Source organism: Halictus rubicundus, chromosome 12 (genome assembly GCF_050948215.1).
Source record: "Halictus rubicundus isolate RS-2024b chromosome 12, iyHalRubi1_principal, whole genome shotgun sequence".
Lineage (NCBI taxonomy): Eukaryota > Metazoa > Arthropoda > Insecta > Hymenoptera > Halictidae > Halictus > Halictus rubicundus.
In genome coordinates this window covers 5,814,867-5,837,908 of record NC_135160.1, presented here as the reverse complement: position 1 = coordinate 5,837,908, position 23,042 = coordinate 5,814,867, and the positions used below count along the sequence as shown (strand labels likewise).

Below are 23,042 nucleotides of genomic sequence, written 5' to 3'. Positions count from 1 at the left end.
ACCGTATCTAGAGTCTGATTATAACACAATACTTTGAAACACACAGTTTTCATGTAGCACAACTGTAGATTTAGAGCTTATTACAGCGATTAGTACTTGAACTCTTTTAGACCGTACAAGTACTAATGAAGGTTGATTTAAGCAATTGTATTAAGAATAAAAGTGATGCTTAAAGATAGATAAACAACTGTGTAAATCCACAGAGCGCTCAACTCTGTCCGTGCCAGTTCTAGCGAGACTTTCCACCTAAATTCTAACTCTCCAGCAGTCAATCTGAACTATCAGGTCCGATAAGAGTATCAGGGTTGATCCGAAGAGTTTGAATGAATCCAGCCGTATCGTCAAACGCGTTACACGCTTTCTGCCGGCTTCGGCTCGGTGTAGAACGGGGGTCCAAGCTTCCGCAGCTTGCGCAGCAGAATCGGTTTCGTGACCAATGCTTTTTCAATCGACTCGATCAACACCTGTTCTTGATTGTACGGCGGAAACGGCATTCCCTCCAAGTTGTAGACGAACACGATGCCATTCACGTCCGCGGACACTAGTTGTTTGCCATCTTCCGTGAACTCGACCATCACCAATCTGCCCCTCTCCGGCGACACCGTAATGGACGTGGGCGTGTGAATTTTTCTCCTGATGTCCCAAATGCAGATCTTGTTGTTCACGATACTGACGATGATGGTGGAGTGTGTGGGACACCAGGCCGCGTATCGCACGCAGGCCATCGACGTGGACAACGTGATCAGCGGCTCGGTGAGCCCTTCGGCCCATATTCTAGTGCACCAATCGGCGCCGCAGGTCAGAAAGATCTTCGGGCAGAACGGGGAGAACATTATCGAGTAGATGGGCCCGTCGTGCGCCAGGAAGCTCTCGATGTGCTGATACAGGTAGTTAGTCGAGCACTTGTAGACGCAGCCTTCGTCGGAGCCGACAAAGTAAATGGCGCTTAGCGTCGGGTGTCTGCGGAGCACCAACGCCCCCGGACTCCGATTAATCAGCGTATCGTGGCCGACGCAATAAGAGGTTCTCGCTACACCTGGCAGCGTGCCCTCTATCCTGAAGATCGTCATGATGGTGGTCGAGATGAAGTTCTGGGCGTACTGGTAGCAAAATATATGACCGTCCTGGTCGCACGTGTAGATCTGCTCCTGGTAGTCGAAGTGCTCGTCACCGACCCACCATTGGACCTGCCATTGTGGCGAACAAGACGGTGACGTGATCCTTTCGCTTCGACGGATCACGTTGACGCGTGTTTTGCTCACGTCGATCACCATAACCTGGCCGTCGTAGAACCCGACGGCTAATAAATTCGGCCGATCGCGGCTCCAGTCCAGGTCCGTTATGGGACTCGCAAACGAGAACCAGCGACCCGGCCGGATGGGGTTCTTCGCGCTCCAGACCAGCACTAATCCGTTCTTGGTCTCCGAGTTCGCGCGTGCCCCGTACCCTACGGCCAGGATGTTCTTGTTGATGGAACTCCAGCGAAACGCAGACACCGGTCGGCCCTCGCTCATTCTGCAGGTGTGCACCCACAGCAGGTCCAAACTGTAGGTGAACTCCAGGTCCAGACTGCAAGGGTCTTGCTTGATCAAACCGATGAAACGTTTCTGCACGTGGATGAAGATGTTGTTCGATATTATGCGCTCTACCACCCGCACCGCGTTCGAGAAGTTCGGGTGGTAAAAGATCTCCTCCATTTCCTCTTCCGGTATCTTACGTATCTTCTGATCATCAATCGCCGGCAGTTTGTCCTTCATCTCCTAACAAGAAGGTGGGTAACATTAAAATTATATTAACCCTTTGCACTCGAAGCTGTCTTGATTCCAAAATGCGAAAGTTTCATCCGATCTGGAATAGTTTTGTAACATATGACTGGACTGCGGATTTTATGTATTTATCATAAAAATGGACAGTCGAGTGCAAAGGATTCCTCGCTGAAAAATCAAAGGAAAAAAGCCGTTTGGTAACGTCGGCAGTCCAGTAACGCGAGACGACGATCGTGCAGACCTCTTCCTGCCATAATTTCTCCATGCTACCCGCGCTGTGCACAATCAGCAGGTTGTCCTTCTCTATCATCAGCTCAGGCGCGGCATAGGTGTCGTACATCACCCAATTATTCACAAACGCCGCCTGATTCCTCCGTGTGGTTGAATGGAGGTACGTCCCACGCGATTTCGTGAGAACATCTATGGTCTGAGTCTCGGCGTCGACTAGCTTCCTGTTCGATCCGGGACCGGTCGTCTTGTACTCGTACATCTCATTCTCATCCTTTATCGCCACACCCTCCGGTGTGCGCAGATCGCCGGTGTATGGTAGCATCTCGAAGATGAAGAACGTCTCTGTCTCCCGGAGCGTGATCTTCACGGTCTCCGGCCGACAAGGGAATACATTTGGATCGATACTGTGCGGGAGAAACGAAATTAGTACGAGGAAATCCTGCGACGTTCGCTACAACGTAACTGATACAAAGACTTCGAAATAGATAGATGCAATTTAAAATAGTGAAAAGAATTTAGAAGCATCTATGTATTATGTTCAACTTAATAAAATTGTTAAAGAAGTAACGGGCTTCATAAGCCAACATCCACGAAGGTTCATCAGTTTCTCCACTTCTCCGCAAGATGAGGATGAAGATCGCCTGCATTCAGGCTTCAGGACCAATCTGGAAATTACCTAGGAAGATAAAACTGCGGCGGAGCTTCGTCCTCGTCCTCGTAAGTGCGCGGCTCTGTTAATTGCGTGGACCAGAAGCTCTCGAACTGCGCGGTGTCTATGATCATCGATCCCGCTGGAAGCGAAGAGGTCCTGAACAGCATGGACGAGCTCTTCTTCAAGCTGTTGAGCGCCGAACTCGAGGACAATTGGTAGGCGCTACCGGTTCGGGTCAGTCCCATGATTTCGAAAGCAGTTATGTTCCGTTCGTCGATCGGGCTGTAATCCGGATGGGTCAGGAACTTCGGCGTGACATCGGCGTTCTCGTTGATTATGCGAATCGACTGCCGTTGCTGAAGAATCACCGACGCGACGTTCTTGCCGATGGTTCTCCGTTGTTTCCCGAATATGCTCATCTTCAGCTTCGAGGAGATTGGACTCTCCAACTTCCCTGAAGAGGTAAACTGCGGCGACCCTAGATCCTCTGACTTCATTCTGCAAACGACCTTGCGATTTTTACGGGTGTCTTTCGTTTTTCGAAAACGTTCTGTTCGAACTTTATTGTATTATAAAAATTCCACTTGCATGTATTGTGGCAACCTTCGTGTGACCTGGGAAATTAACTTTCATCTGTATAGAATATTAACTTTCTCATATTGTCAATATTTATTTAATGAATTTTCGGGGGGGAAAGAAATTTTTTGCGGGTGGAAAAAAAGTGAGTATGTAGAGAAAATATCTTTTATATTTTTTTTTTTTTAAGAAACTAGAAAATATTTAAATCTGCAATTCGGTCCATGTGTTTATTTAGGTTCAATGTAAATTTTCGAGTATTTACAATTAGAAAACATGAACTTAAAGTACCGCTGTGGTTTTAAAAACCAAACGTTTATTCAAACTACATTTTCGCGTAGCATCGTAGCTCGAGTATATTGAAACAATACTAATCTATTCATACCTGAACTGATAATTCTTCGCGAAAATTATCTCACAATATATGACGTGTTCTACAACGTAAACAGTGCTCGCGTTGTTAACGCCATGGTGATATGGAAATCAATTTGAGGGTAATGGATAGCTTCGTGGATACCTTGCAATTCTCTCTCCGACGTCGGCTTTCTGTGTTTGCATGCAATGTAACCGTAACCTAATGATAATGATTATTACACAGCGAGGCGCGTCGAATTTGTGTAAATAAACTTGTTTTCGCGTTTCGAGACGTTCGAACGAATTTGCGTGGCGCAGATCGCACGGAACCCGAGCGCACTCTATCTGTTCGACGTGGAACCTTCTTGAACGATGTTGCTCCAGTTAGGTCGATAAAGTGTCGAAACGTTGCACGGCTGCGTATACGGCGTTAATCAAGTGGTGGTTTTAAAGTAACTATATTAACATTACGGATGGACAACCGTGGGCTCAGTCGAGGTCTGCTCCGATAAAAATAAAACGCAAAACCGCGTAAAAGGTTCGTTGGTCCGAGCTGTTCGTCAACGATAAAAGTCCCGGAGCGGATAAGCGGTGACGCTTGTCGTCCAATCTCTTACGTGTTATTCTGAACATCCGTTTCGCGAAAAATCATGAAAATCATTTGATGGCACTTGCGCAATTGCGACAGTGGTGTGCGTGATTGTACGACCGATCCTATTTCGAAAGAGAGTGTCGAGTTTTGCGAAAGGGTAACAGCTCGTTAAAGGGGGCCCCGCAGTCAAAAGGCCGAAGTAAGTGACACGAATTATGTCAGCAATGGCAGACACTGCTCGATTCAGATTTTGACGGGGCTCGCGACCTTTGTTTGCCGAGACATCGTCAAGCCCGATGTACTTCTTCGATCGTCGCTCGATCTTTCAGCTAATTATTTGGATCGGAGGGACACGGCTCCGTAATTGACAGATCGTCGGCTGGATCGATACAATTACAGTGTAACGTACGGAACGCGTCGATGCTATTTTTTGCTTCTACGCTTCTTATTGTAGAACATATGACTTCCGATTTCGGGTGCATGATGCATCGGGGATTGAGAACGGACACGGAGAATACGATATCTCATGGTCGCGAATGCAAATTCGCGTCGTCCTTTTAACAATATGCGATCTTAACCTTCCACGTCTCTTGATTTATTTCGATGTTCGACGATCGCCCGTTGCCCAATTACGTCCGTCTGTATGCTGTCAGATTGCTTTTCTAATATCGTTTTTTTCGGTAATGATAATGTCAATGCCAAACGATAAAAACCTGATACAACGAAATTCTTTCCCCTTATCGCTACTGAATGCGAGAACGTCAAATAACTAGTGCTTTCGTGGCCGACGAATATTTTTTTTTCCGGTGTTTCGTTTTGTAATTAACACTTTTCCCGTGCGATTGTATATTTTTATAGTAATTGTAGGCGGGTCGTTTTAAAGAAAATCAGTCATCATGAGCACTGCGAAAGAAGAGGCAGGCCCATCGAAATCATGGGACTCTACCACAGGTGAACCAGAGGTGGATAATCGAACCTTTGAGTGCAATATTTGTCTTGATACTGCCAAAGATGCAGTCATTAGTATGTGTGGACATTTGTTTTGGTAAGAACATTATGTGTACGCAATGCTTGTTATTGTGACATAATACAAACTATTGTAATCGTTGCGATGCAGTTGGCCGTGCTTACATCAATGGCTAGAGACCCGTCCACTGAAGCGAGTGTGTCCTGTTTGTAAAGCGACTATCAGCAAAGACAAAGTCATTCCATTGTATGGGCGGGGAGATACAAGGCACGAAGATCCCAGGTATATTTTCTTTATGTTTATACATTCTATGTTAGAAGAGAGTGCAACGAGGAAGGAGTTCCGCTTTTTGTTTTAATCAAGCTACAAATTCAAGGTCAACTACTATCTGTATTCATAAACATGCACACTGAACATGGAAACAACATTTCTTACTACTCCAATAACTGAGTAATTGGATATCTACTCGTGGATTTAAGTATTTAGATATATACAGGTACCCGCTCAATTTAAATTAGAATACTGGATGTTTACTCAATTCAGATTGGAATGTTTATTAGGGATTTGGGAGATCCTGAAAATGTTAGGAAACCAGTCCCGAGTCCCGAAAGGTCTCAAGGATCAAAAATCTCAGAATTCCCGAGAGCTTTGAGAACGACATTTTGGGACTAGTTTTGTTTTAACATGACCACGGTTTCGAATATTTTATTTGTGAGACTGTTTGAAATCCCACAGCACAGAAAAATACTGTTAAAATCTGTCTAATGGGAACTTCTGAACCAAGAATAATGGGAACCCGTACATCCATAATGTTTATTCAATTTGATTGAAGTTGATTTATATTTTCTGAATATTTATCATTTTAATCAAGGTACTTACTGAATTGAGATTAGATTATCTACTCAGATACTCGGACGTTTACTCAGTATAAATTCGAATAATTTAATATTTTAGCTCCATTTTTGTACAAGAAAACAATTTCTGTTTTGATACAAAAAGAGCAAGTTGTTTACGTTTCCCGATGATAAGCTTGACATTTCAACATTTGCAAATTGCGTTTTAAAAATACGCTTGTTTTTCTCTTCGAAATATTCATTAAGCATTTAAATTCCAGGAATAACGTTCCACCACGTCCAACTGGACAAAGAACAGAACCCGAAAGTAACGTTGGATTTTCAAGTTTCGGATTTGGAGATAATTCTTTCATGTCATTCGGTATTGGGACATTTCCATTTGCATTTTTGACATCGACTTTCAATTTTGGGGAAACACGACCGAGCGCAGGTAAGGTATAGCGTAAGTGAGCCTCGAATAATTCTGCAATTTCTTCAGAAATATACAGGGTGTTTTCAAGATTGTGGGTTAAACTAGAAAAGAGGTCGTTCCTTATAAAGAAAGTAAGTGAAAAAGTATAAAATAAAATTGTTTGTCTGCAAAAATTATCTCTTTTAAATGTACTGTGATTTCAGAAGCACCCTGTATATGTCTAGGGAAATTACCAGGTGTTACGAGCTTCGCTCGCACAGATTATATTTGCGATTTGTATAAAAACGGTGGAGATTTACGTGCTTGTTCTTGTGTAGCTCCTACAGGAACATCGCACTATGAAGAGGAGCAATTTCTTTCAAAAGTGTTTCTCTGGGTGGCATTGGTATTCATCTGTTGGCTTCTGATGGCATAACATTTTTGTTGAACCGTATTTCTTGCTCCATATTTTGTAATGTTATCCGCCTGTTGGATTGAATCATTACACTTTTATGAATACATCAATCTTTGCCCCGTTTGTGTAATTATTGTTACTCACTGTAGTAACTGTGCCTGCTTGAATAAACAAACGGGTTTTAATTCTTTTAGCTTATAACATTTTTACATGTACATACACTTTATTTTTAATCTTTTGTGATTACAACAAGGAATAAATTTTCTACATAAAACATAACACAAATCGATGTTATTATTGGCAGTGTAAGAGTGGTATAAGTTGTCACCTCTTGTATTTATACTTTCCACAGAGTACACGTATTCAAGCAGGTTTCTTTTCGTAATGGCTTTAGAAAATCTGGAACTTACGATATTCATGTATATATATTATATATGTAAAAATATATCACATCTAGACATGTAAGATATCCACTTTATGGAAAAAAAAGAAAACACATACACATGTGTAATTTGGATCGTAGGAAATCCTTATACATATAGTTTTATTACATAATCATGGAACTAGTTTTAATGAATTGCAGAAAACAATTAATGTATATAATCTAATTTTTAAGTGCAATTGATAACACAAGCAAACAAAATAAGATAAAATTACATAAAGGTAGTTTATTTATTTTAGTTTTCATTTGCGATAAGGGTTATGGATATAGTTGATAAAAGAAAAAGTTAATTACAGTAACAAAAAGAGAATATTGTAGGACATGAACATTAATTTTCAGTTTATACTTTATATCAATACTGCTTCAGTGACTGAACTGATAGAAAATTGACATTCCACATGTATGTAGTTTCATTATCTACAAAAGCCATTAGATATTATTAAAAAAAACCTTGAAATGTATTTCGTTCTAAAACAAGACCGTTGCTAATGTTGTTCATTACATACAAATTGTAATTTCTTTGGCAGTCAGACATTGTATATTACTTTACAAGTTTATTTAATAATATATAAACGCTATAATAAATATAAAATAAATGCATTAATTGATGATGTTTTTGATGAAACTTCTTGCCCTTATTTCTCAATTTGCAAACATGGTAGCAGTTTTAAATGAATAAAATTATACGAATGTTCAATCGATACCTTTATTAGAGATCATAAGCAAACACTGACATTAAAAGAAACGTTTATATCAAAATACGATGTCGCAAATTATACATAATTGTACATCGCAAAAATCGAAATTGTAACTTATCCTACATAAACTTAATATACATTAGATGTCTTAATTGTTGTAATTTGGTATGTTATTTCTGACTTGGCGCTTTCATTACTTCAAAATTCTTTACGTCCATTCGGACAAAAGAGCTTACAAAAATAAGTTTCTACTAGAATAATAAAACAACGTAACTTTTGTAGTACATAAATCAAATAAGCAGAGGGTACCCTACTACATAAGTTTCAGTTGCACCAGGCCCTGTTGCGACAACTGTTATTTGTCCTCAATCGGAGCATTTAAGTGTTCAACATTTGGTAAAACAGAACAACTAAAACTTCTATGCAAGGGAGCCCAAGCACTCCATAATGATCGGATTTATAACATTATGGATCTAGTCGTTACATCACAGATTGCAGCTCCAAAGGGAGATAATATAAATGCTCCCTCATTTAGGGGAAAATGAGGAAAGATAGTAGAATGTGCGTCAAAAGATCTCTAGATTATTCACAATTTTGTGCATTAATTGTATTTCTACTGCTAATCACCTAAGCGGTTTTAGAATATATACCTATTTACAAATAAATGTAACCCCACGATAGATATATGTTCACAAAAGTACCGTTGATTCTACACTAAGTCCTGTAAAAGAATTTCCCAAAATCATAGTTATTCTAACACTAAATGCATTATTATTGAGTATATTCTCTACGTCTCGTCCTTTGATGGCTTTTTGTTGAAACCTTTAGAAGTTAACAAATTATTACAGTCCTTCCGAGTTAACTTCGACAATGGTAACCTTTCTATTTCCTACAAAAATAAAAATATATAAATACATTATGACATATATTTTTAAATCTATTATTTGCAATATACCTTATTGTTATGATCAAAGAGCACAAGTTCTGGGTCTGCACCTTGAATGTGTTTAAATTCAACATTATTGCTGTAGCATATTGTAAGGATTTATATAAAAAGAATGCATAGAAAGTGTTTTCATTCAATAAAAATATGTTTCTGATAAGTTCAGAATGGAGATACAATTCAAAATCATGAGTCTAGTCGCTATAAACTAGTCTCCTTGGATTTCAACAAATGATTACAACCCTGTACAGTACAATTACGAATCTTATGTAAGGATATATGATTACTTATCCTTGCATGCGAATCCAATGATCATTGGAAACCAATGGAAGAATTTTATTATTTTGTACATAAATAGTTATTGATTAAGGATACTAAGTAGGCACATCTTTGTAGACAAAGTCCTTTACTTCTGGAAGACGGTTCAGGCTGCACCCACCGCAGCTCTGTAAACATATTCGTTGTCACTCGAACCTTTCGTGATTTAGTATAAAAATATGAAATACCAATCTAATGAAATTTATGTGTAATAAAAATATATGTGTTTCATACCTCAACCCTTGCCGATCCATAGTGATTGCTCTCCGAATCGACGTTCGAAACCGCAAAAGCAAGTGCGAGACAGTAGATGACAGCCACCGCAGGAGCCATGTTTATTATACTAAACCGGAAGTTGTATCTATATGTACCATCTTTCAATACTGCAGCGTTAGGCGAAAAATCGTTATAATTTCTTTTGATATTATTTACACGGCAACACCTGTTACACAGTAAATTTTGTAAATATAAAATGATTTTTTTTATGAAAAATAATTTTTTATTATTGTTGTTTCATTAACGTTTCTTGGATTTTATAATTATAACGTAATAAAATACATATGTAATTTAAATGTTCTACGACGTTTCGCGATGCAGCGTGCTAATTTTTTTTAAATACATAAAACATGTATTGTACACACAAATTGTTTAAATTTGTACAAAAATTAACGATAGTAGTGAATTGACTTAAACGTTTTGCGCAGTCGCAGTACGTACATCTCATTTGTGTGAAAATGGCGCTTTCTTGTGCAAGTAAGTTTTTCTTCATTGAATTAATATTTTTCAATTAGATTTATGGATTATACATATATCTCAGATTAATATAAGTAACTTACAGCGAACGATTTCAAATTAATCGTATATCTCGGTAAATGACGCGACCGTTGCCGGCAAATACTGAACATAACCTAGGATGCTTCACATTTCCCTTGATGCCTCTTGCAAGTAAATGTGTTTTCAGTTTCCAATGAAGTGCCGGAGCACCCCGTCATATCGCCTGTATCGGGCTCTATATTTGAAAGGCGCTTAATCGAGAAGTATGTGAATGAAAATGGAGTGGACCCTATAACAGGAAAAGAATTGACCATCGAACAGCTTATCGATGTCAAAAGTATGTTATTATACGTGCATCTTGAACAAACTGTCCTAGATCATTGTATAATTCTTATGTCTTTTTACAGCCACTCCTATAGTCAAGCCTAAACCACCTAGTGCCACATCTATCCCAGCGCTATTAAAAATTCTGCAAGATGAATGGGATGCTGTGATGTTACATTCTTTTACACTTAGGCAACAGCTTCAGACAGCTAGACAAGAATTGTCTCATGCATTATATCAACATGACGCAGCTTGCCGTGTGATCGCTCGACTGACGAAAGAAGTTACTGCAGCCAGAGAAGCTTTGGCTACACTGAAACCACAGGCTGGAATCGTGCAAGCTACCACTATTCCACAACCTGTACGAAAAATACATTATTTTTAGATATAGGGCAAGAGCTCTATTACAAATTAAACTCTGTTACAGGCAGTCGCGGTTGAAGCTGGTGGCACTGCAGCCCAACCAATGGAACAAGCTGGCATTACTGAGGATGTGATACAAAAACTCCAAGAAAGGGCCACAGTGCTCACTCAGGAAAGGAAACGTCGCGGACGTTCGGTTCCTGAAGATCTGATGCCACAAGATAGTATTCGCGCGTTTCAAACACTCGCATCACATCCTGTAATACTTCTTTGTCCAATTTAGGCCGGGGTCACATGAAAAACTTGTCTTCATCTGCTCGGAGTTGATCATAGTGCGTTTGAAATGCACTTTTTAATTCTATTGAACTGTTTATAGGGTGTACCCAATATTTTTCTGTTTTGCGTTAAAATTGACGCCCGTTACATCAATGCTCGTGTGACCCCGGCCTTATTCTACTGAAGATGTCTGAGCATATTATCACAATGTTCGTTTGTTTAAGGGTCTTCACTCTGCCAGTGTGCCTGGTATACTAGCATTGGATATTCATAGCGCAGATACTAGTAAGATTCTAACTGGTGGTGCTGACAAAAATGCTACAGTATTTAACAAAGACACAGAGCAAGTAGTGGCTATATTGAAAGGACATACAAAGAAGGTATAGAGATCATTCATGCGATTCGTACGTATCTACAATCTCCTGATACTCACAGATTGTATTTTAATACCGTTAGGTTACGAGAGTAATCTATCATCCCGAAGAAGATATAGTAATGACCGCATCGCCCGACACTACAATAAGAGTATGGAATGTGGGTACTAGTCAAACGACCTTGCTGTTGAAGGCTCACGATGCTCCCGTAACCGGGCTCTCTTTACACCCGACAGGTGATTACTTGTTGAGCTCGTCACTGGATCAACATTGGGCATTTTCAGACATTCGTACTGGAAGATTACTGACTAAGGTATATTACACGAAAGGAGTTCATCAATTTGATTCGGAGTCCGTAATATGTTCTAATGTACCTTTACTCTTTATTCTAGGTTGCCGGTCAAGTTAGTCAACCTTTAACTACGGCTCAGTTCCATCCTGACGGATTGATTTTCGGCACCGGTACCGCGGACTCTCAAGTGAAGATCTGGGATTTGAAAGAACAATCAAACGTAGCTAATTTCCCCGGACACTCGGGGCCAATTACGGCGATTAGTTTCTCCGAGAATGGTTACTACCTGGCCACCGCTGCTGAAGACTCTTGCGTGAAACTTTGGGATTTGCGTAAACTGAAGAACTTTAAGACTCTTCAGCTAGAAGAATCGTACGAGGTCAAAGATATTTGCTTCGATCAAAGCGGAACGTATTTAGCTGTCGCTGGAACTGACGTGAGGTGAATACGACGCTCAATTGATCGTCTGATTTGTCACTGAACTATGTTACTACTTATTTGTATTCGGTTTCAGAGTATACTTGTGCAAGCAATGGCAAGAACTGAAAGTACTCAACGATCATACAGCTGCCGCGACCGGTGTCCGTTTTGGAAAGCATGCACAGTATATAGCATCGACTAGTATGGACAGGACATTGAAACTTTACGGATTACCTTAAGAACGTAGACTCCTTTGAGGGAGAGTGTTGGTGGCGCGCACACACACACACACTCAACACACATCGCTAGGTCAACATATACATATACGAGATTCGCAAGGGATCCAGAAGCCATGATATCCGCCTTGATAACGCAAAGATGAGGCTTTTAAGTAGTAAAATGCGCTCGACAAAAGATTATTCTATCGCGCTGGATCCTTCAGAAGTCCTACTTTTGCGTTTTCGAGGCGTAGTTTGTAAATATTCGGCAATAGTTGACCTGCCAAATAGGCTTCTAATCAATCGTGATGTCACAACATGGCTGCCGACGACACATTTTCTTAAATATTAGGAGATTTAGCGTTCTTATGGAAACACTGGGGTCCAGCGCGTTAGCGAGGACATGTACAATGTTGATACAACGTATATTTTGTTGATTATTTCCGTAAATCGTGGATTTCAATAAAGACGCTAGTCTTGTTTCCAATGATTGATTGACGTCGTTGATGACGCGAAAAATCTGTGCATCGATGAGGTCGGATATGCAGGTAACCCATATGTATACTGTTTGGGTATATTTCAGTACTAAATCTTCCGATGTTTAAAAAAATGGCATTGTCAGCCATGTTGTGACGTCACGCTTGTTAAGAAAGCCTCTTTGACAGTCAACATGCTGCCGAATATTACAAACTATATTATCGAGGCGGACATTGCAACATCCGGAGCCCTTCTTGTATGTTTATGCTAACCTAGCCTGTGTGATACCGCCTGTGTGAGTGTGTTATTTAAATCGTTTATTATGTATATTATCAAATAATAAAAATAAAAGAAACGCGAGTCAGAAAGGGAAGAAGATCCATGCCCGTATTTTTGTAAGTTATATAAACTAACCCTTTCAGTCTCTAGTAAAATACAAAACTATGGTGAAAAAAGTATCGATCTTTTTACACTTTCTATGGCTTGTAATTATTAAAAGTGATACGAAAATCATAAAATTGGTGTACAAATACTCTTAAAAATATTTTGTGTTTTGAATTATCAATACCCAATGAGAATGAAAACTAGATATCTATAATCAACTGGAAAAAGTCAAATGGACTTGGAAATGGAAAAATGGAAATGACCTACATAATATACCTTTCTCACAAGAGCTTCCAGAAAAACTCTCATTTTCTGTTTGCCAAGGAAAATGCTTTCTAAAATACACTTCATTCAGACTTATTTTCTTTATTGCTAAACAGGTTTCTTTCCTTCCGAAGGTTCTCCTTCCTCAACCTCACTTCTTTCACCATCTTCAAGTTTAACGGAACCGAAATACCTGGACTCTTCCTTATTGTCGTTAACAGACACCGTTACCGTTTCCGTTTCCTCGACTATATCTTGTTCCTGTTTTACAAATTCTGTAGGTAAAAATTCCATTCGATCCTCATTGCCGTTTATGGCGGGTGGTTTGGGTATTTTACAGAAATTAATTTCCCTTTCACCATCGGCTATTTCGTTACCACCCGGATTATCCTCTTTGTGTAGACTCATTAGGTTTTCGCAGTTTGAAGGGTTCGAACTATCCCCATTATTCTCGGGGAATATCGTGGGACTTAGGGGTATATCTAAATGTTCCATTTTGATTGCGGTAGTGGGCGACGTCGGGGTCACTGGTCGTTGTAAGCGTATCTTTGTGCATGATTTTGGCTCGATTGATTCTGTATATTTCCGTTTCTGGGCGCGTTTCGATCTAGATGGTGTAGAAACTTCTGAAGTGGAAGCTTTCTTTTTGGTCTTTGATGCAGCTCGAGGAACTGATTGAGTTGTTGCTGGCTTAGGTTGCGGGATCAGTAGTGGAGGCTCTGGATTCTAAAACAATAGACAATCACTGTAAGACATTAATAGGACGCTTTAGGAAATGTAACTCCTTGTCAGTTTCTTTGCTGTCAAGGTGACATTACATTAGATGTTTTACCTGCAAAGAAGGATTTGGACCGGCTAATCCTTTCACTTGCAGTGTTTCAGCAGCATTCAACAATTGTGGCAATTTGTCATGGGCAATGTTAACTTCGCCACAATACATAAATTTGATTAGCGCTTTGACTGCCCAGAATTTAAGATCTTTTATTAAAATAATCGGATGCTGACATGGGTTCTCACGCAATAATTCAGCAAGGTAATCGCTGCACGACGATAGTATTATTTTATGACACTTTAACGAGCGACCCTCGCAGGCCAGGGTAACATCAACAAACTGCTCCGAGTTCAATAGAGATGGAAAACTGTTCTGCATGTTACTATGATAATTATTCCATCTTAAGTAGACCTGAAACATACAAATGTTCGTTTAACTTACTGATATGAAGATGAACGTGTAAACAGTATTACAAAGTACTTTCAAATAAATACCTCCTTGGGTTGTTGATATACAATATTATGAGGTAACCCTTGATTAGGTTGCCTAGGTGGCATTTTAACAGTTGTTGGTGCAACTTGTTTTACTTTTAAGGGTATTGGTTTCAACACAAGAGTATTTGATTGTTGTTGCTGCTGTTCCTGTTGTTGTTGTTGCTGTGGCATCTGCGCTAGAGCAATGTTTCTTATGTGTGGGCTTACCAAGGATTGTGTAGGTATCCTTATGGCCTTTCCAGTTGTATTAGCGGGTGGTACCACTGTAAACAATAAGTAACATATATATGAATGATATGAATACTATTATTCGTGGTCTTCTGATTCTTACTGACGAGTGGTGGATTACAATTTGAAGGCTCTGGAATTCCAAAGTTTTCATAGTACAAAGTCGTTTCTTATTACGATATCTTCCAGAACGTTCCCTAGCTAATTCTCTCTGTCGTTCTAATTTATTTTATTGAGTTTGTTCATTACTTTGTTTATTAGGTTCATTCTGCGAGACTAAATTTTGCTGCTGAATTTCTTGCCGCTTTTTCTTACGGTGTTTTTTCAAGCGTGCATTAGCTAATTCCCTTTTTCGTTTCAATTTATCGTCGAACTGGCTATTTTGATCCATCTCCGATTTTACAATCTATAAAGGGCAATATTCAAATATTTATAAATGCACATCTAAACAAATAAACAAAAGCATTCAGTGACAAAATTAAATAGACACAGTAGCGTAGTACAGCTGTCTGTTTCTCGCTTGCTCGGCTAAACTCGGCTCCCCCGAGATTACCCGAATGTGCGTTTCACCTTGGAGCGTGACGGATCAGACGCTCATTCACTGTCTAGCAAACAGTGTCTATAAGCACAGACGAGTTATAAAGATAGACCTATCATCTTATGGGACTTCGTGTCTCATGTTCTGAAATATCGACTGTTCAAAAAATCAGAGGTTTTGGTATGCCCTCTACGATTTGAATGGTGAGTTTAGGAATTATATTGAATTACAGGTATCGAAGGCGTAGTTGCCAAACCACATCGGAGAATATTCGTCGCATAGCAGAGAGGATAGGAGAGTGCTCACGCCCGGGGTTTCGGCGTTCCCACTTTCGTGACATCGCCGCTTTAGCATGGCACAGAACCGGGCCACCGACGAGATATCCGGTTCTGTTCCAGGAAAGACGGCCCGGTTCTGTGCCATGCTAAAGCGGCGATGTCACAAAAGTGGGAACGCCGAAACCCTGGGCGTGAGCAGTTTCCTATCCTCTGCTTTGACGTCATAACTGTACTCTACGCCATCATGATTACCCTACGTCTGGCAAGTCCGTGTATGACACAAAGTTTCTTGATTGTCGTTTACCTCTACTCAGGATTCTTCTGAAATATAATTCGTTCGGAATAGAAAACTGCAATGTTCTTTTTCCAATGATTAATTTATCTAGATCGGGCCTCTAATTGAAAAAGTTTGCCAACCACTGCTCTAAAGACGGAATATTATCATTTTATGCGGATCTATATACAAAATTAAAATTTTCTTCATTAATTTCAAATAACGAAATGTTGGTATGGCAGAATACTTAAATTCTTCTGACATTTCTCGGATTCGTTTCAACTACTTTTTCCCGTAAATGCATAACAATGCGGTTTAGTTGTTATGGATTCAAAATTTGCTAAATAATGCATGGGATGTAAAGCAAAATTGAATTAAAGAAAGAGCAGAGCGGGGCAGTTCAATTTACATTGTCGACCTAATGGCGCCACTAGTCACGTGCTTTTTAACCTAACCTAATATCCTTTGTCCTCGATATCCAGCCCCGAATCAAATTAATAACAATGGCCGTCGTGCTTGATTGTCATTCGGTGGTATACACGGATTATGTGACAGTGAGAAACGTGTGGTCAGTGTCAATCGCTGGCGTGCGCTCGGCGTGATTATCTCGCGGATGAAATCGACGTGACGTACTTACGTTGTCGTCCGAAGGATGTTTTTCTAGTGAGTGGTCGTATCGCAGTGTCAACTAGTAACCACGGATGACCAGCTGACAATGTTTTGGCATTAGCATAATTTGGTGGTTCGCGGCTGTTCGAACCTGTCTCCAGGATGTTCAAAGCTGAGGAGTCGTCCAAGGACAGCTTTCTTCAGCAAACGAAGGCCGCCAGGGAAGAAAGAGCCCACGAGAAGGACAGAGAAGTCGCTGTCACCTTAATTCAAGCTTATGTTAGGGGTTGGTTGACCCGTAAAAGAATACTGTGAGTTCTCCGTCATTGAATCGCACTCCAATAATCCCGAATCACTGTCCAATGACTGGTTGCCCGCTGTAAACAGAATATTTGTTTAGTTAATCAGTCGACGACAATTATTTACTTACGCGCTTGGTGATCTTCCATTGTCTTGCCAAAATGTATTCTTCTTGCATTTGAATTTTTATTTAAGCGTCTCGTTCGTGGTATACATTTTTCATTTATATATATATTTTTTGCATTACTTCTTTTTCGCAGTAGGACAATGTATATTATTTATAGTTGAACAGTGAATGACATTTTCAGGGAGGACTTTGACACAAACTTTCTGAACGATGGTCGTATGGAAAACAAAACCGAGCTGAAACCAGCATTGCACATGTACAAGATTATTGCTAAATTTTTGTATGTATATAAGAAAGAAAGGGATCAAGGAAGAATAGAAAAATTGTGTAGGTGTGTGCATAAATGAGTGCATAATGTATCTTGTTGTGTGCGATACGACGAAATGAAGTAATAGTAAATATTTTTAAACAAATCTTTCAGATATCTAGTGTCGACTCTTGATTCTAAGTCTTTGGAGACTTCGTACATAGGACTGTTGATCAAAGATCGCTACATATCATGGATATTACAGATGAAGAAACTGCTACTTTATTGCTTGAACGGCTTAGATAATCTTAACCCGAAAGAAGCGTCTGACCATAAATCCATCCTTTTGAGATTAAGCACGCTAATTAGCTTTACATCGCCAGCGACATGGGCCATTCAAAAAGTAGAGGGAATGGAAGTGCTGAGAGCTGGGATGAATCAACTTTGCGCCAATATAATGGGCCACCTAGTCAACAATGGATTTTACCCTACTATGCAGGTAATTAATAATAGTGGATCCGAACATGCTTCAGGTTTATTCAGTTCATTCGTTTTGCCTTAGGCTTTCCTGATGAAGGGATTGGGTAGAAAGGAAATTGCTTTGAAACCGGTTACCCTTACAGTGGCAGTTACATTGGCGATGAGGCCGTTAATATCTTCCCAAATGTCGGACAAATTGGTATCTCTGTTTTTAATTAATGTCTTCAGTGTCCCTGCACTGGTCTATCACCTGAACAACATTTCCTCAGAGGTATATCGTGTAACACTGTAGTACTAAATTTTGTTTTTAAATCATGTACTAATTTTTACACATGTTTAGTGTATTTCATCGTTTATCACCTACAATTTGTTTGCTCGAAGCATGGACCTGTTGAATTCTGAGCAGAATTTAAAGATAGTTTCGAATGCGTTTGAACGTAGCTACGCGCTATGTTTATTAGCTAATTTAATACACTTGGCTAATATTGAGAGAGAGGAGGTATTCAGGGAGCTATATTTTCCTTCTTTCACGGTAAATATTTATATTATGAAATGTACCATCGCCTCGTTCTGGAAAGTGGTGTTAATTTGTTGTAATGTATCTCAGTTTGTTGTAACGAAAATGTTGGAAGCATGTCAACAATACGTTGTCGCAAAGAGGAGTAACTTAACGCACTGGCACCCAATTCTTGGGTGGCTGACACAGAAGATTGACAAAACTTTGCAAGAACCCATACCATATGTTAAATTACAGTTGCAATATCTGTGGACGGGAAGATTAGTTACACAGTTAATCGGTAAAATAAAATACATTGCCATTTAATCATACCTTGATCGAACACCGATTATATTCACGAATTTTCGTATTAGGTCAACCGTTAACGGAACTCATTGAAAAAGAGATACCTCCGTCGGTAGAACAACAAAGTACATCTGTTGGTACTAACATTTTTAGAAGAGCATTTTTGGAAGCACGTACAAATAGGAATAATAATACTAAAAATTATAGAAAATTGGGAAGTCCAGAAACTACTAAAATAGCGTTAATATGTTCCTTGTACCAAATTGCGTTGCATACACTTACACAAATGAAAATGGAAATATTAACTGGTACGTTTTACATGAATATGAACAATCCTAATAACTAGAGGCGTGCGAGAAACCGAAAATGTCGGGAATATATTCGAGAATCCTAATATACTCCGGAATAGCGATACATTCGAAAATCCTGAAATTTTGGAGAATCCGTCCCAATCCCGAATGAAATTCTCGACCCGTGCCGATCTGACATTTTCGGGTTCTCGCACATCTCTACTAATAACCCATTACTAATCGCATATGTACTTACAACGACAGGCTTGTGCTACCACGACAAAATTTTGTATCACATGTATTTATTCCTTGGAACACTGGGTCCACACTGTGGTTTAAAAGCGTTTTTAGACCATCTAGCTGCTAACACGAAATGCACAGCGCCTGAATTTCAAATGTTGATATTGCTCTCGGATTGCATGACACACTATGTCACGTGAGTACATTAAAATACATTAACCGTCCAAATACATTAAAGTGATAATATCATTCTTTATTTTTAGAATCTTAGACGACATGGAAATGTACGAGCACCAAGAACCGTTCAAGCTTTCCGACTTCGTGACGATATCATATTTTTTGAATCAGTTTTTGTACAAGGCTGTACTGAACAACTTGTTTGGTGCGTAATTTACATTTCGTATCTGTATTCCTCGCATGTATCATAAGCGGTTTAGCTACGTACTGATATTTTAGATGTTCCAGACCAGAAATCGGTACCTACCAATCCTCTGTTCACCTCTCTTCACACACTCTTAATGGCAATCTATCGGCGAGACTGTAGACGAACGTTTTGCCCAGATGGACATTGGTTGGCCAAGGTAAGGAGGTGTCCGAGAACCCGAAAATGTCGGGTACCTGATGGTTCATTAAATGATGGTAAATTAAATAATTTTTCGAACCCATTGCACGGTGTTACAATTGAAATATTTCCCCATAAAACAGGAAGTACGAGTGTGGGAAAAACGCGGAGCTGCTCTTCTGCTTTCGAAGATGCCTCACGTAATTCCGCATTCTGAACGCGTGGTGCTGTTTCGCAAGCAAGTTGTCAACGAGAAAGCCGTATTGGGTTTGACCGAGAGCGCTTGCAACAGTACCATAACGACGCTGATCGTTGTCCACAGGTGCGTACCTAGACTGTCATTCACTCAGAAAGATTTGGAGCGAAATCGAATCGAGTACATGCTTTCAGGACGCGTATAGTTGAGGATGGATATCGCCAGCTCGCAATGTTGCCTTCCCAGGCGTTGAAAGGTCTGATCAGAGTGCGTTTTGTAAACGAGCAGGGTTTGCCCGAGGCCGGCATCGACCAGGACGGAGTGTTCAAAGAGTTCTTGGAAGAAACGACGAAGAAAGTTTTCGATCCATCCTTGAATCTGTTCAAAACTACGTCGGAGAATCGACTTTATCCGTCTCCGACGTCGTCCGTGCAAGATAATCATTTGCAATTGTTCGAATTCGTTGGCCGTATACTAGGCAAAGCTGTGTACGAAGTAAGTGGTTGTTAAATAATTCGACAGTACTGGATAAAGATGTGCGAGAACGAGAAAATGTCGGGTAAGGTCGGATTGAGAATTTTATTCGGGATCGAATATTCCCAAGAATCCCGAAAATTCTCGGGAATCCCTATATATTAGAGATCCCGACCCGTCCCGGCCATTGTGTACCATAAATTTTCGGGGTCTCGCACACCTCTAGCACTAGATCTTTTGGGCGATATGGTAAATGTTATGTTTCTCAGGGTATTGTTGTGGACGTACCTTTCGCCTCATTCTTCGTTTCCCAATTTTCTGGGCAAACTGGCGGGGCACTGTACAGCTGGTTAGACGAGTTGGCTTCGCTAGACAAAGATTTGTACCGGAGTCTCACTCTGGTGAAACATTACAAGGGTGACGTTAGCCAGCTAGAATTGACTTTCTCTCTCGACGAGGACGTTCTAGGCAAGCTAGTTACGCACGAATTAATTCCTGGAGGGCGAGCGGTGCCGGTCACCAATGAAAATAAATTCTACTACATACACTTGATGGCTCATTTCAGAATGCACATGCAAATCAAGGATCAGACGGCCGCTTTCATCAAAGGGTTCCGTTCTATAATTAATCCCGATTGGTTGGCGTTGTTTTCAACACCAGAAGTAAGACAGATACTTTGCTCACTACCCCGACGGTCGACCGCGCAGAAATTTTCACTGTGACTTGATTTCTTTCCTCAGCTACAACGACTAATTTCGGGCGACAATGTCCCATTAGACTTGCGGGACTTGCGAAAACATACGAAATACTATGGCGGTTTCCACGATAGCCACCGCGTGGTATGTTGGCTGTGGGACATTTTGGAGAAAGATTTCTCGGAGGAGGAAAGGGGCATGTTCCTCAAGGTATGATGATTTCTTCAGATTCCTCGGCTAATACGTTACCTGCCACAGTGGTCACCGATGACCGTCGCTCTTGATTCGATTTAAAGCGATTGTTATGGAATATTGATTGTTATGGAATGGTAAAAACATTCTTCGCAAAGTTCTGGGCCTTAAATTTCATATTTGCAAAATTTCTGCCAAATAGGACGTGACCGGTTTTCGGAAGTACAACCCGTGTCGCGTTAATACACGCCCACAATCGTAGACTCTAGTTGATAGTAATGTTTCTTCTGCTTCACAGTTTGTCACCAGCTGCTCCAAATCGCCTTTGTTGGGTTTCGCTCATTTGGATCCACCGTTTACTATCCGTTGCGTAGAAGTTGGCGACGATGAAGACACGGGTGACACAATCGGTACGAAGCTCTATACTTGCGTCCCTCATATGTCTCACTTCTTATTGGTCTAACTCAAAGTGTACAGGTATATAGTAACAACGTATTTAATACATGCATATACCTTCTTCTGACAAACAGGTAGCGTAATCAGAGGATTCTTTACAATTCGCAAGAAGGATCCGCAGAATCGTCTGCCCACGTCGTCCACATGTTTTAATCTACTTAAACTACCGAACTACCAGAAGAAGAGCACGCTAAGAGAGAAGCTGCGTTACGCGGTCACCAGCAACACCGGTTTCGAGCTGTCTTAAGTTAGAACCGACTCAAAAATCGCAGTGATGTCGTCGCTCAATAATACCTAACGAAAATTTCTATATAGTGATCGAGTGGTGTCAAGCGAAGAGAAAAACTGAACCGAAAGGTGGTTCTGGTAGAAACTGTTGTGCGTTGAACCGAGTACTCGCACAAATTTGACGAACCATTGTGTGCATGAAGTGAAACATTTCTCACATTTTCGTTACCTTCGTAAGAGATTATTAACACTTTTATTTACCTCTGCTTCGATTCACGATCAAGGGAAAAAAACGAACTGTCTCCTGGTACTCTTTGAGGTTTTTAAATGAGATTTTGAGTATGTAATAATTACGGGGCGCGCGTACGCGTGAATACACGCGCGTCCTTGGCAATTTTATTTCGACACCGACGTAATGTCTCTCAATTTTTAATTCTATAGAATTTCTCGCCAAATGAATAGATTACTTACGGTGTAAAGCACACTATACCTCATGAGCTTAATATTGCTAATACTTGTGCGCTTGTTAGTACATAAATACCATGGATTAATGTTAGACGATTAATAAAGCAGTAACAAACACACGAGGCAAACGTTGAATCCATGTACTCGTCGGTGCCCGGCGATCGATCGAAAAGAGGTTTCAAATTTTAGGAAAGAGTTTACGAGCTCACGAGAGTTCGCGGCTTCGTTGTCTGAGAGAGAAAGAAAGAGAGAGAGACAGAGAGAAAGAGAGAGAAAAAGCTATTTTTCGCAAAATTTTGTACAAATTTTTCACACGATGCATGGAAGAACCACACCGATCCGAGTAGAAGTAGTCTGATCACGGGCGCCGATGGGTTCAGAATCCCTCGTCGTGTACACGTTTTTAACAGCGGTTCAGTCGGATCGAACAAGTTTGCGATGTTTGGATTCCCAGCGACTGTATGCACTTTGTACGGACCCGGTGAGTGTTGACAGAGAAGAAACATGGGAGCACGAGGACTGTGTTATCTGCAATATAGCGAGAATTAACGGATACTAGAGCGAAATTTATTTTTCTCACGTTGTTCGCGTGTTGTTTCGGCGAACCAGTGAAGAGAGAGGGAGAGAGAGAGAGAGTACATTGTTAACGGAAATTCGGTCAGACCAAAGAGATAGAGAGATAAAAAAAGCCTACGTAGAGCGAGAAGAGGTGATTCGAGATTTGTAAAAT

At 40.4% G+C, this 23,042-nt stretch overlaps 6 protein-coding genes across 19 annotated transcripts; 3 read left to right on the top strand and 3 right to left on the bottom strand.

Moving 5' to 3' along the window:
* Positions 1-346: 346 nt before the first annotated feature.
* Positions 347-3,146, bottom strand: LOC143359507 (dynein axonemal intermediate chain 4). The gene is made up of 3 exons (XM_076797458.1): positions 2,674-3,146; positions 2,008-2,401; positions 347-1,760 (listed from the first exon to the last, which is right to left on the bottom strand). The coding sequence occupies exons 1-3, from the start codon at positions 3,144-3,146 to the stop codon at positions 351-353; spliced, it is 2,277 nt and encodes a 758-aa protein (XP_076653573.1). The 3' UTR covers positions 347-350.
* Positions 3,147-3,939: 793 nt separating this feature from the next.
* On the top strand, positions 3,940-7,844 carry LOC143359862 (E3 ubiquitin-protein ligase RNF185). 8 transcript variants are annotated; one of them, XM_076798178.1, is made up of 5 exons: positions 3,940-4,077; positions 5,055-5,216; positions 5,289-5,420; positions 6,253-6,422; positions 6,722-7,844. In XM_076798178.1, exons 2-5 carry the CDS (start codon positions 5,068-5,070, stop codon positions 6,817-6,819), a joined length of 549 nt encoding a protein of 182 aa, XP_076654293.1. In that variant the 5' UTR covers positions 3,940-4,077; positions 5,055-5,067; the 3' UTR covers positions 6,820-7,844. The 8 variants fall into 8 exon arrangements, with proteins under 8 accessions (XP_076654293.1, XP_076654290.1, XP_076654289.1 ...); XM_076798175.1 differs by having other exon boundaries at positions 3,961-4,077; positions 5,030-5,216; XM_076798174.1 differs by lacking the exon at positions 3,940-4,077 and adding an exon at positions 4,084-4,370.
* Positions 7,845-7,928: 84 nt separating this feature from the next.
* Positions 7,929-9,570, bottom strand: LOC143359864 (selenoprotein M-like). The gene is made up of 5 exons (XM_076798181.1): positions 9,434-9,570; positions 9,257-9,327; positions 8,894-8,963; positions 8,428-8,827; positions 7,929-8,378 (listed from the first exon to the last, which is right to left on the bottom strand). The coding sequence occupies exons 1-4, from the start codon at positions 9,530-9,532 to the stop codon at positions 8,726-8,728; spliced, it is 342 nt and encodes a 113-aa protein (XP_076654296.1). The 5' UTR covers positions 9,533-9,570; the 3' UTR covers positions 7,929-8,378; positions 8,428-8,725.
* Positions 9,571-9,670: 100 nt separating this feature from the next.
* Prp19 (pre-mRNA processing factor 19) lies at positions 9,671-12,422 on the top strand. Its single transcript, XM_076798168.1, has 8 exons — positions 9,671-9,952; positions 10,161-10,310; positions 10,381-10,658; positions 10,725-10,919; positions 11,161-11,316; positions 11,393-11,623; positions 11,703-12,043; positions 12,117-12,422. Exons 1-8 carry the CDS (start codon positions 9,934-9,936, stop codon positions 12,259-12,261), a joined length of 1,515 nt encoding a protein of 504 aa, XP_076654283.1. The 5' UTR covers positions 9,671-9,933; the 3' UTR covers positions 12,262-12,422.
* Positions 12,423-13,004: 582 nt separating this feature from the next.
* Positions 13,005-15,665, bottom strand: LOC143359861 (uncharacterized). 4 transcript variants are annotated; one of them, XM_076798170.1, is made up of 5 exons: positions 15,628-15,665; positions 14,963-15,265; positions 14,632-14,894; positions 14,198-14,548; positions 13,005-14,091 (listed from the first exon to the last, which is right to left on the bottom strand). In XM_076798170.1, coding segments are annotated over exons 2-5 (1,233 nt in total). In that variant the 5' UTR covers positions 14,964-15,265; positions 15,628-15,665; the 3' UTR covers positions 13,005-13,473. The 4 variants fall into 4 exon arrangements, with proteins under 4 accessions (XP_076654285.1, XP_076654284.1, XP_076654286.1 ...); XM_076798169.1 differs by lacking the exon at positions 15,628-15,665 and having other exon boundaries at positions 14,963-15,383; XM_076798171.1 differs by lacking the exon at positions 15,628-15,665 and having other exon boundaries at positions 14,981-15,383.
* A 735-nt stretch (positions 15,666-16,400) lies between these two features.
* Positions 16,401-22,948, top strand: LOC143359924 (ubiquitin-protein ligase E3B). 4 transcript variants are annotated; one of them, XM_076798313.1, is made up of 16 exons: positions 16,403-16,869; positions 17,167-17,316; positions 17,407-17,731; positions 17,795-17,983; positions 18,053-18,244; positions 18,320-18,509; positions 18,583-18,822; positions 19,069-19,240; positions 19,308-19,426; positions 19,510-19,625; positions 19,750-19,928; positions 19,997-20,297; positions 20,546-20,938; positions 21,017-21,181; positions 21,462-21,573; positions 21,694-22,948. In XM_076798313.1, exons 1-16 carry the CDS (start codon positions 16,721-16,723, stop codon positions 21,864-21,866), a joined length of 3,165 nt encoding a protein of 1,054 aa, XP_076654428.1. In that variant the 5' UTR covers positions 16,403-16,720; the 3' UTR covers positions 21,867-22,948. The 4 variants fall into 4 exon arrangements, with proteins under 4 accessions (XP_076654430.1, XP_076654428.1, XP_076654427.1 ...); XM_076798312.1 differs by having other exon boundaries at positions 16,404-16,869; positions 19,501-19,625; XM_076798315.1 differs by lacking the exons at positions 21,462-21,573; positions 21,694-22,948 and having other exon boundaries at positions 16,401-16,869; positions 19,501-19,625; positions 20,546-20,744; positions 20,842-20,938; positions 21,017-21,152.
* Positions 22,949-23,042: the final 94 nt, after the last annotated feature.

Excerpts from the sequence above, each read along its gene's own strand:
- LOC143359507 (XM_076797458.1), bottom strand. The coding sequence starts at position 3,146 with ATGAAGTCAGAGGATCTAGGGTCGCCGCAGTTTACCTCTTCAGGGAAG. Across the intron at positions 2,402-2,673 it reads CCGCAGTTTTATCTTCCTAG|TATCGATCCAAATGTATTCC; the intron begins GTAATTTCCAGA and ends TCTCCCGCACAG. Across the intron at positions 1,761-2,007 it reads AGAAATTATGGCAGGAAGAG|GAGATGAAGGACAAACTGCC; the intron begins GTCTGCACGATC and ends CCTTCTTGTTAG.
- LOC143359924 (XM_076798312.1), top strand. The coding sequence starts at position 16,721 with ATGTTCAAAGCTGAGGAGTCGTCCAAGGACAGCTTTCTTCAGCAAACG. Across the intron at positions 16,870-17,166 it reads TTGACCCGTAAAAGAATACT|GGAGGACTTTGACACAAACT; the intron begins GTGAGTTCTCCG and ends TGACATTTTCAG. Across the intron at positions 20,939-21,016 it reads CGTTGTTTTCAACACCAGAA|CTACAACGACTAATTTCGGG; the intron begins GTAAGACAGATA and ends TTCTTTCCTCAG.
- LOC143359864 (XM_076798181.1), bottom strand. The coding sequence starts at position 9,532 with ATGGCTCCTGCGGTGGCTGTCATCTACTGTCTCGCACTTGCTTTTGCG. Across the intron at positions 9,328-9,433 it reads ATGGATCGGCAAGGGTTGAG|AGCTGCGGTGGGTGCAGCCT; the intron begins GTATGAAACACA and ends ATATGTTTACAG. Across the intron at positions 8,828-8,893 it reads TCTTTGATCATAACAATAAG|GAAATAGAAAGGTTACCATT; the intron begins GTATATTGCAAA and ends TTATTTTTGTAG.
- Prp19 (XM_076798168.1), top strand. Across the intron at positions 10,659-10,724 it reads CTACCACTATTCCACAACCT|GCAGTCGCGGTTGAAGCTGG; the intron begins GTACGAAAAATA and ends ACTCTGTTACAG. Across the intron at positions 10,920-11,160 it reads AAACACTCGCATCACATCCT|GGTCTTCACTCTGCCAGTGT; the intron begins GTAATACTTCTT and ends CGTTTGTTTAAG.
- LOC143359861 (XM_076798170.1), bottom strand. Across the intron at positions 14,549-14,631 it reads TATATCAACAACCCAAGGAG|GTCTACTTAAGATGGAATAA; the intron begins GTATTTATTTGA and ends TGTATGTTTCAG. Across the intron at positions 14,092-14,197 it reads GTCCAAATCCTTCTTTGCAG|AATCCAGAGCCTCCACTACT; the intron begins GTAAAACATCTA and ends CTATTGTTTTAG.
- LOC143359862 (XM_076798178.1), top strand. The coding sequence starts at position 5,068 with ATGAGCACTGCGAAAGAAGAGGCAGGCCCATCGAAATCATGGGACTCT. Across the intron at positions 5,217-5,288 it reads ATGTGTGGACATTTGTTTTG|TTGGCCGTGCTTACATCAAT; the intron begins GTAAGAACATTA and ends GTTGCGATGCAG. Across the intron at positions 6,423-6,721 it reads GGAAACACGACCGAGCGCAG|CTCCTACAGGAACATCGCAC; the intron begins GTAAGGTATAGC and ends GTTCTTGTGTAG.